We start from the raw sequence: 10,493 nt of genomic DNA, 5'->3' as shown, positions 1-10,493 counted from the left end.
CCCATTCTAGTCTAAGAGAATTCCATTTGAGTGGGTGAGTGATTTTGCTACTGCTGTGGGGTGAACCTTAAGGAGGGAAGACCCCATGTAGAATAGATGTTATAGCAGAAGGTTGAAAATATTAGGAACTATTTCTGGAGGGAAGGAGACCGATTAGTGATACTAGAGCAGTTGTTTACTGGAGCCACTTAAATGTTTCTATCCTTCATTCAAATGCCACTTTCAGTGAGAGCATTTTGGTAGCTAGAAATTGGCCATGGTGGGAGTATATACACCAAGGAAATTGGCAAACCTTACAAAATATACATCGTTTTACTTTGCTTATTTGCATATTTGTGGTGATCTAGTTTATTAGCACACCCCTGCACTAGATCACAAATATGTGCTGTCCCAGTAGATTGGAAAGGGCTGTCTGAGACTGGAGAGGGATGGGAGTCTGGAATTGAGGTCCCTTTTATCTCTCAGTGTGCAAAGGAGTTTTGGGTCTTTCTACAGAAGGTTTTACATTATCCCAGACACTGAGACCTTTAAACATCTGAGGCTTTTGAAGGGGCTTAATCTTCGCTCTCTTATCCTGATCCTTTATCCTAACCATTCAATATTTGTCCTTTGATTTTATTGTTAAACAATTTTTTAGAGTTACATTGTGCCTCGGTGTGCTGGGTCCTGGACATGCACAAAGATCAAAGACAATTCTCATGTCAAAAAATTCACCATCAATGGGGGAAACATTGCCAGGATATTCATTTGTTGTATTCCTCAGTATAGGTACCCTGGATGATTAGACTCCTTGTCAAAGCAGAGGAAAAGTAGGGAGAGTGACTTATGGGGATATGTTTCTCAAAGTCATGTCCCAGACCTATTGGACCAATGAGGGCTAGATGCTCTGAAAATGGGTAATTCTTTCAAGTAGCATGAAAAAGGGATTTTGAAGAGACTTCTCCATGATGCTGAAGTTAGCTAGGCCAAGGTTGATAAAACTTCATGACCCATTTGAGGATTTTCTTTGAGTGATATTGAGTTTGACACTCAGCCAGTCGCTCTAATATATGCAAATTTACTCTTACCAGATTCCAAATTTCCCCAGAGCTGCCTAGCTCAATTCCTTCCAGAAGGAAAATATTCTGTCACTGTGAAAGGATCCAATGTCGAGCATCTGTGGCTTGTATTTCAGTTTCTTGTTCTCAATTTCTTAAGGCTTGTTTTTTATCCATTTCCATCTCCTTTTCTTATTACCTTGACAGTATTGTGGTGCACATACCTGCTTCTCAGCCACTTACTAAATTTCATATCTGTTTTAACTTATTCCATTTCCTCTTTGAGGATGGCTGTCCTGAGAGGAACATAGATTCTCATAGTAGTGGTGTGGCCACAGTAGAATATGTTGGTAGTTGCTACCCACACCAGGCACATTCCCACAAATCTCAACTGCTGCTGGTCTGAGATTGTATTTTCAGTATGTATTTTTTCATTACTTAGAGGCTGTGATAGACTGAAGGTGTATGTATGTATCCCAGAGAACCATGTTATGGGAACCTCTTATGTTTTTTGTTTTTTTTAATGTTTTTAAATGTAACATTCCTTGTGATCTCTTAAATTTAATTAAAAAAACATAGAAAAAGAAAAGGTGAATCCATTCCCATGGGCTCAAACCCACTGTATGTAGGACCTTTCAGAGGAAACTTTAGTTAAAGTATATCCCACTTCAATCAGGATGGTTTTTAATCCTAACACTGGAGAGTCAACTTCATACTCAAAAGAGAATGAAATAGACACACAGAAAGAAAGACACAGAAATAAAGAAGCATAAATGGAACCTGCAAGAGAAGTAAGATACCATGTGCTTTGCCATGTGAAAGAGGAGCCAAGGATCACCACAGTCAGCTCCTAAACACCACAGTCTTTGGGGAGAAAGCATTGCATTGATGATACCTTGATTTGGATATTTTCGTGAATTCAAATCTATGACCAAATAAATTCCCATCATTTAAGGTGAAAAAATTCATGGCATTTGATTGAGCAGCATGGGACTCTTAAACAGTGCAATATAAAACTTAAGTCTTAGTAGTCTTTCCCTCTTCCAGTCTATCCTCCTCTTAACTACCAGAGAAGGGCTAAAGAGACCCACAGGTTCTATGGTCATGGCAGATGGAGTTCACTGCCACATCAGTTGGCCCTTCTTTGGAGCTGGTGTTTCTGCATGATGGAGCTGGACTCAGATGTGATCTCTTTTCACAAGCCTTTCATACTACTTTACTGGAATTGTATTTGGTGCTGGGGTTTAAGATATATCTAAGGGATTTGAATCTCTGGACTGACAATATGATAGCCAGGTCCTGAGCCTCAACAGACTTCAGTTCCTACACTCTGATTTATTGGACTTACCCCACGCAGCTAACATGGGGTTGAAGAATGTCAACCACCACACGGTGGAGCCTAGAGTGCCTACAACTGAAAGCAGGAGGATTGCATCCAGTATTCATGTGGAATCTAAGCCCCCTCTTGACATAAATGTGGAATGGACACAACCAAGCCAAGGTCCTCAGGAAGGAGGAATACAGTAAGGATTAGAGTAGACTTAATGATATTCTATTCATAAACTATTGTGGTTAATAATCAAGAAAATGTGGCTTTCGTGTGGAAAAAGTAGCCATGGTGGCTGCTGGGTGCAGAGAATGGGAGGAAGAGATGAGATGTGGAGGTGTTTTCGGGACTTGGAGCTGTCCTGGGTGGTGCTGCAGGGACAATTGCTGGACATTGTATGTCCTCCCATGGCCCACTGGATAGAACATGGGAGAGTGTGGGCTATGGTGTGGACCACAGGCCATGGGGTACAGCGATGCCCAGAGATGTTCTCACCAGATGCAATGGATGTGTCATGATGATGGGGGAGAGTGTTACTGTGGGGGGAGTGGTGGGGTGGGGGCAGTGGGAGTGAATGGGGACCTCATATTTTTTGAATGTAATATATATATATTTTAAAGATTTATTTATTTATTTAATTCCCCTCCCTCCCTCAGTTGTCTGTTCTCTGTGTCTATTTGCTGTGTCTTGTTTCTTTGTCCGCTTCTGTTGTCTTCAGCAGCACGGGAAGTGTGGGTGGCACCATTCCTGGGCAAGCTGCACTTTCTTTCCCGCTGGGCGACTCTCCTTTCGGGGCGCACTCCTTGTGTGTGGGGCTTCCCTACGCGGAGTACACCCCTGCGTGGCACGGCACTCCAAGCGCATCAGCACTGCGCATGGGCCAGCTCCACACGGGTCAGGGAGGCCTGGGGTTTGAACCGCGGACCTCCCATGTGGTAGATGGACGCCCTAACCACTGGGCCAAGTCTGTTTCCCTGAATGTAATATTTAAAAAAAAAATGAATAAATAAAATAAAATTAAAAAACAACAACAACAAAAAAACTACCAGAGAAATATATCCAGAGTGTGTTTCATGTTCTAAACATCATTTCTGACCCTTTCTTTCCACAGAATAAGTCTAGACTCTTTTTGTTGTGTTCAGAGGGAATCTACTTTGCTGTCATCTCTTGTCCAGTTGTTGAAATTTGCAATGTCATAGTTTAAGACAGCTGAAAACAATTTTTAACAAACCTACATTTCTATGTCACACATTTTATCCTCAACTACCAAAAGACCTCATTTAAATATATGGACCTTGTTCCCTCTATTGATATTCTACATTGTCTTCAAAGGTAAGTTCAGAGAGGAACTTACTCTTCAGATTATCACAAAATACAGAATGACTTTGTCTTTTCCTTGCATTCCTGTATTTATTTTATTGGTTCCACTAAGTTAGTAATTTAAATAATTTTATTTTCTTTAATTGATAAAGATGAGAATTCAATTCAAGGAAGAATATCTTATTTTTTAACCAACACAACTCCTGGCATCCTCAAGCTAAAATAGAATTAGGAAGGGACCAAAAGCTCCTGATGATATCAATGAAAATTTTGAATGTCATCTGCATTTTCCTTTCTTTGCAATAGTTCAAGAAGTACCAGTGCTCTCCCCAGGAATGACTTCCTTAAACCATACTGTGTTCAGTCACACAGTCTTCCACTTGCTGGGCATTCCTGGCCTAGAGGACCAGCACATATGGATTTCCATCCCCTACTTTATTTCCTATGTCATCACACTGCTTGGAAACAGCCTGCTCATCTGTATTATATTCACAAAGCGTAGCCTCCATGAACCCATGTACCTCTTCCTCTGCATGCTGGCTGGAGCAGATGTTGTCCTCTGCACGTGCACCGTTCCTCAGGCCTTGGCCATCTTCTGGTTCCATGCTGGGGAGATCTCCCTAGATCGCTGCATCACTCAGGTCTTCTTTCTCTCTCTCACCTGCATCTTTGAGTCAGGGATCTTGGTAGTGATGGCATTTGACCGTTACATTGCCATATGCTACCCACTGAGATATACCACTATTCTTACACACACTCTGATTTGGAAAATTTGTGTGATTGACCTTTTGAGAAGTTATGGTACAATATTTCCCATGATATTTCTCCTAAAAAGGTTGACTTTCTGCAAAAGTAACATCCTCCCAAACACAGCTTGTAAGGAAATTGTCTTGGCCCGTGTTTCCTGTGATGACATTCGAGTAAACATCTGGTATGGGATTTTTGTCCTCATGTCAACTGTGGTCTTAGATACTGTCCTGATTTTTATTTCTTATGTACTGATTCTCTGTGCTGTCTTCCACATGCCTTCCCAAGAGGCCCACCAGAAAGCTCTCAACACATGTGGCTCCCATATCTGTGTCATCATTCTCTTTTATGGACCTGGGATCTTTTCCGTCCTTACTCAGAGATTTGGACACCACATCTCACCCCATATTCATGTCCTGCTGGCCAACATCTATATTCTGATTCCACCAATGCTGAATCCCATCATTTATGGAATTATGACCAAACAAATACAGGAGCAGGTGTTTCACGCATTCTTTATAAAACAAAAATGATTTTCATGGAAAATGATATTCTATTTCTCTCATTAATTCTCTACATGTTTGAGGTTACCTTACTGCATCAGATGTGGAAGGTACAGCTTAAATACCTGGTAAGTTACTACATGTTATGGTGCATCTATAGCACTTTCTCCAGGGAAATTTTCTGACATGTTTCTTTAGGTCTTTAATCAGTCATTAGACAGCCCTGTCTTATTTTTCTCATCTGTAGAGTAGGGAACCAGATCATTTCCCCTCCTAGAATCAATTGAATTACAAACAGCAGTATTTTTTGGATAATTGCTTAATTCTTTTCTCATGGTTTTTAAGGTTTGAATGCTGATATTTATTGTACTTATCTCAGTCCTTCTCCACTCTGTCATTTATTTAATCAATATTTTGCTTTTAGATATATATTAACTAAAATCACTTCTGTTTTAAAACTCACATGTAGTTTTTGGAGAAATATTATTTCAGCATAACTTGGTTTACTAACGTTCATATATACATTGCTTCTCTCTTAGAACACAAAATATTGAAAAAGTTTGTTAAGATTTATCTTAATGATATTCTTGGTTTTATGGTCATTTTTTTGGTAAGGATATATTGAATAATAGCCCACTTTTTGGCTAAAATACTGTATACAATATAATAATATTATGCAATTATACAGCAAATTGACATTGGAATGTAATAAGTTCTTTTAATTTTTTTATTGAGGTGAGATTCACAGACTATAAAATCAACTAATTTAAAGATGAATACTTAAATCACATTTAGTACAGGTATTCCTTGGAGATAATATGGGTTATGTTCCCAACTCCCTCATTAAAGCAACTAATGCAATAAAACACATTCCACAATTTTTTTGGTTTCCCTGTGCTTAAAAAGTTATTTTTACAATAAATTGTAGTCTTTAAATGTGCAATAGTAATATGTCAAAAAACAATGTAAATACCTTAACTTAAAAACATTTCATTGGTATAAATCCTAACCATCATTTCTGTCTTCAGTTGTAATCTTTTCGTTGGTGGAGGGTCTTGCCTGGATGTTGATGGCTGGTGACTGATCTGGGTGGTGGTTGCTGAAGGTTGGGGTAGCTGTGGTACTTTCTTAAAATAGGAGAACAAAGAAGTTTGCTACTCCTTTTTTATCTTCCTTTCAAATAAGATTTTTCTGTTGCATGCAATGCTGGCTGATAGCATTTTACCCAGAGGATACTTTTGTAAAATTGGAGTTCATCTTCTAAAACCCTGTCACTGATTTATTCTTTGATCAAAGTTGATGCGATGTAATATTCTAAAATACTTTGTTGCCCTTTCAACAATGTTCACAGCATGTTCACCATTAGTAGATTATGTCTTTTAAATTGTTTTTTCTTTTTTTAAAGATACATAAATAACACAAAATTTTACAATAAAAATATAACTGACAACTTCTTTCATTAGTGTGGTACATTCTTGGCATTTGATGAGTACACTTTGGAGCATTGCCACACAGCATGAATTAGAGTTTATGTTCTAGTTTACACTCTCTCCCTGTCCATTCAGTGGGTTATGGCAGGATGTATAACGTCCTGAATCTGTGCCTGCAATATCATTCAGGACAATGCCAAGTCCCGAAAATGCCCCTATATCAACCTCTTTTTCCCTCTCCCTGCCTTCAGTAACTCCTGTGGCTACTGTTCTCTGATATGGGCTATTGGTGGGAGGCTGTTCATCTCTTCATAGATAACCTAAGCTGTCTGTGTACTGACTTGTGGGTGTCGGACAGGGAGAGGCTGCTGTCCTGCCCTTGGTGACCATGACAATGACTCCAGTCCTGGAGAAACAGTTTATCAATGCAAACTCTATCAACTTTAAGTATTCAAGGAAAATGCAAACCAAATGTACTAAAAGCTTATCTAGAATGTATGAAGTCCATGCTAAAAGCTTACCTAGGATATGGAAAATATAGGCTAATTCAAGGCTATTGAGCACTGAAACAAAGAACCATTTGGCCCTTCTATATAAAAGGAACTCAAAAATCTTGTTTGAGGCTCAGATTTGAAACAGAAAGCTCCAGAGCCTGCCTGGCTATCAATAATTTTATCAATAATAAGGAAAAATCATTTTTTCCTTCTTAAAATCATTCCTGAGTCCTGGCCTATCTGTACACAAATAATTGAACCTCTCTTGCCTTCTACAACATCAGTAGGGGCTCAACCAGGATCGCAAACAAAGGCCAGATATGTTAGCATTTTTATGCCCCTTCCAGATCCCCAAGGAAGCCAGGAGGACTCAGGTGAAACCCAATCTACCAGGTGCCCCTGGATTAAATTTAATCCAGAAAAGATGTGGGGTCCACCAGAATCTTCCTAACAAAACTTGTGGGCAATAGAAGGTCTGAAGGAAAATTCTGGGAATGAAAAATTACTACGAACATGGAAGAAGGTAAGACTCCCCAGGGAGCACAGTCAGGAGAACCCTAGCTTTTAATTGCTATGGTTGAAGGTAGATCACCTCCCAAGAGAGAGCCCTAATACCTTCAGAAATTTGGGGGGAAGCCTTTCTCTCTAGGTCTGGAAAAAGGAGGAAAAATTGAAAATCCTGGTGTTTTGACTTTGTCTAACTGCATGTCAGAATCTAGTACTTGTCTTATGTCTGCTGAAAGAGTGGAGGCTTGTTTATGATGGGAAAGGATGTTTATAGGTTCAGGTCTTAACGTACTGGAAATTGGTCTGGATTTTGAAAAACTTGGTTTCAGGAAAATGAATAAGCTTTTCTAGTGAAGCTTGGTCTGGGTGTAAAGTTAAATAGTGAAAAAGGTCTAGCTGGAATCTTTTGTTATGGTGCTGAATTGTGAATGAATTTGCTTTATATCAGATGTTAATGTTAAGTGTTCTCTCTCTCTAAGGTTTGTTATGACTGATGGGGAGGCCTGATGAAAAGATATATATAGAACTTGTGGGTCAGATTAATGACCTTTGTGCTTCTGTCTGTGACAGCTCTGTTCTGTGTGGTTATGTAAAGTGGTGGAATTTGGTTGAGCTGGAACCCTCCCTTGCCATTGGCAATGGGGTGAGTTGGTTATGGAGCAAAACTGCGGATTCTGGATGTCTGCACATGCTCTGCTGTCTCGTCTCTGGTCAGCCTCTTTGCCAGGGCTTGGGGGCCATTCATATTCACGCCACACACCCGGGTTTGTTGGGGCTGCCCCAGTGAGGGTAACTGGGTCCCTGGGAGGTGTGCCAAATTTGAGTAGGTTCTTTCAGCCTATTTTGATGGAAAGCTGGGAAGGGAAAGCTGGAAAGAGGGGAGCAGCTTGCCCCTTTCCAGTGAGTCCACGCCTTCTATTCAGAAGCCCCATTTCTATTTGATCGCTGTGCAGCTGACTGCCTGGAAGGGGAGAGGTGAAGGGGATGAAGAGCAGGATAGAGAGGTGCAATAAAGTTCCTCCCTAAGGTGTCAAAGGGCAAAATAAATTTGCATTCTGCCCAGGTTCTGTGAAATGATGTAAAATGCTTTGAAATGTTTTAATGCTGTAAACTTGTCTAAAGGAAGAGGCTATCGCTTGAAAACAATGGACCTCTAATCACTTGATAGCCTCTTTAATGGTCTGGCTGGGAACTTCAGGGTTGTGAAAGTCCAAAAAAATAATAAGGGGTGAACCAGCACTTTGGAATCTGTGTTTGGCTTTTGTCAGTTGCTGGTACCTAGGAATTCACGGTAAAACGTAGTTGAAAACGAATCCTTAAATGCCAGTGCTCTCTTGCTAGTGAATTCAATGCATAACTCACAGATGAGAATTTGTTCCCTTACTAGGAAAAGGCAGAAGTTCACAGTATTGTTACTAATAAAATTCTTGTAACTTAATTAATAAAGGTATCCAATTTACCTTAAGGTTAAAACGTAATGAAAACTGTAACTAAGAGTTAGGATCATTGATAGAGCATTTATATTATAAAACAGTGGAAAGATAATAACTGAAATTATAACTGGGTGGATTTAGCCTGAACCTATTATTGTAAGTGTAAATTCTAAACAATCTTACCTTCATTTATGGTCACTTCAAGCCTAGCCTCATCCCTTGTCTCTGCTTACGTTTCTTTCATAACAGGTGCTGCCCCTAGAGTCCAGGAAAAAGCAGACATGGGACATCCCTGTCTCCTCTCCTATTGATATTAGTAACCCTTCTTTCAATCAGAAATTCAAAGTAAATATAAGGTTATGAAACAAAGGAAAATTGTATTAAAGCACTGGGAACATTTTAGTTACAAGCCATTAATTAAGAAACAAAATTCTTGTGCGAAAACTGCGTGGTTATAGTAAAAATTAAGAAATAAACTTTTTGAAATCTTCCATTATTTTACAGTCAGAATTGCTTTGTAAAAAATGAAAGTTTTAAGTAACTAAGTTATGTTTCTGCTCAAACTATTCATGTCTGCCTATTTGCTCAAATTGTTGGTTAAATAGGCAGTTATAGTAATATATATTTCTAGAACCTAAATTAAACTGAACGGTATATAAAATAATGCAAATTACAAGTAACATCAATGAGTTGTATTTCTGTGTCTATCTCTATTTGTGCCTGCCTATTTGTTCAGTGTATATCTTCATACATCAGGATAATAATATCAAATTAACAAATGAAAATTCTTAAAAGAGCTCTATTCAAATTGTTAAAAACTAAATAGGCAGTTATATATGTGAAGAAATATTCCTGCAGCCCAAATTAGACTAAGCAGGATGAAAAGGTCATATAGAAATGTGATTACAGGAACTATTGGGAAAAGGGCCTTCTCTTTGCAAGAGCTTTGAGGGTAGGACTAGGTGTGGCAGATTAAACCTATCTACTAGGCTGGGTAATTAAGAATCAGTTTGCCCAGTAATTCCCCAGTTTAAGCCTTTTAACAGCCTTAAAATAAGGGTGTTTAATAATTCTATTACCAAATTTCAGTAAGTAAAAAAAGTCCATAAAAGCTATGGAAAGATCTTTTCTGGATTATGATTAAACAAATTATGTGATTATAATATATTTCGGAACCTAGACGTCATAATGCTTTTGAAATTATTCAGTTTCAGAACTTAAACAACAAAAAAGAGGTTCTGGCTTCCTGCAGGGAAAGGGAGGAGAGCGTTCCTTGCATAGACTATAATGGTTTCAGTTTTATTTAGCTTGGGTGTAATCTCCCACAGTTTACAAATTACCCATTAAATAAATTAACATTATATGTACAAAATCTTTGGAGTAATGAAAATTGCAATTCATGTTAAAGAAATTAAACTAAAGAAAATTGTAGATATGCTCTCTGAAATCAATAAAGTAAACTTCTTTGTTTGGCAATTGTAATTTAATAAGTTTATTTAAATGTAAGGTAACTAGTCTATGTGGTTGTGGTGAATTATAAAGAGTTTGTAAAAACATTTTCCAAACGAAAATGTTTAAATGTTCTCGTTCTAGAAGTCATTGCTAACTAAAAACCTGGATTGGTATTGGTGGCAAAGAATAACTTCGTGACAATAAACCCTGTCAGAAGGTCACCACAAGGTGCATATTTAAGTA

The 10,493-nt window shown here is 38.6% G+C and overlaps 1 protein-coding gene across 1 annotated transcript; it reads left to right on the top strand.

The window, feature by feature from the left end:
- Window positions 1-4,019: 4,019 nt before the first annotated feature.
- On the top strand, window positions 4,020-4,964 carry LOC101425983 (olfactory receptor 52B4-like). Its single transcript, XM_004478395.2, has one exon. It carries the CDS (start codon window positions 4,020-4,022, stop codon window positions 4,962-4,964), a length of 945 nt encoding a protein of 314 aa, XP_004478452.2.
- Window positions 4,965-10,493: the final 5,529 nt, after the last annotated feature.

Source organism: Dasypus novemcinctus, chromosome 10, assembly GCF_030445035.2.
Source record: "Dasypus novemcinctus isolate mDasNov1 chromosome 10, mDasNov1.1.hap2, whole genome shotgun sequence".
NCBI lineage: Eukaryota > Metazoa > Chordata > Mammalia > Cingulata > Dasypodidae > Dasypus > Dasypus novemcinctus.
This window is presented reverse-complemented; position numbering and strand designations above follow the sequence as displayed.

What these genes read in the sequence shown, in the direction of transcription:
- LOC101425983 (XM_004478395.2), top strand. Translation starts at nt 4,020, where the DNA reads ATGACTTCCTTAAACCATACTGTGTTCAGTCACACAGTCTTCCACTTG.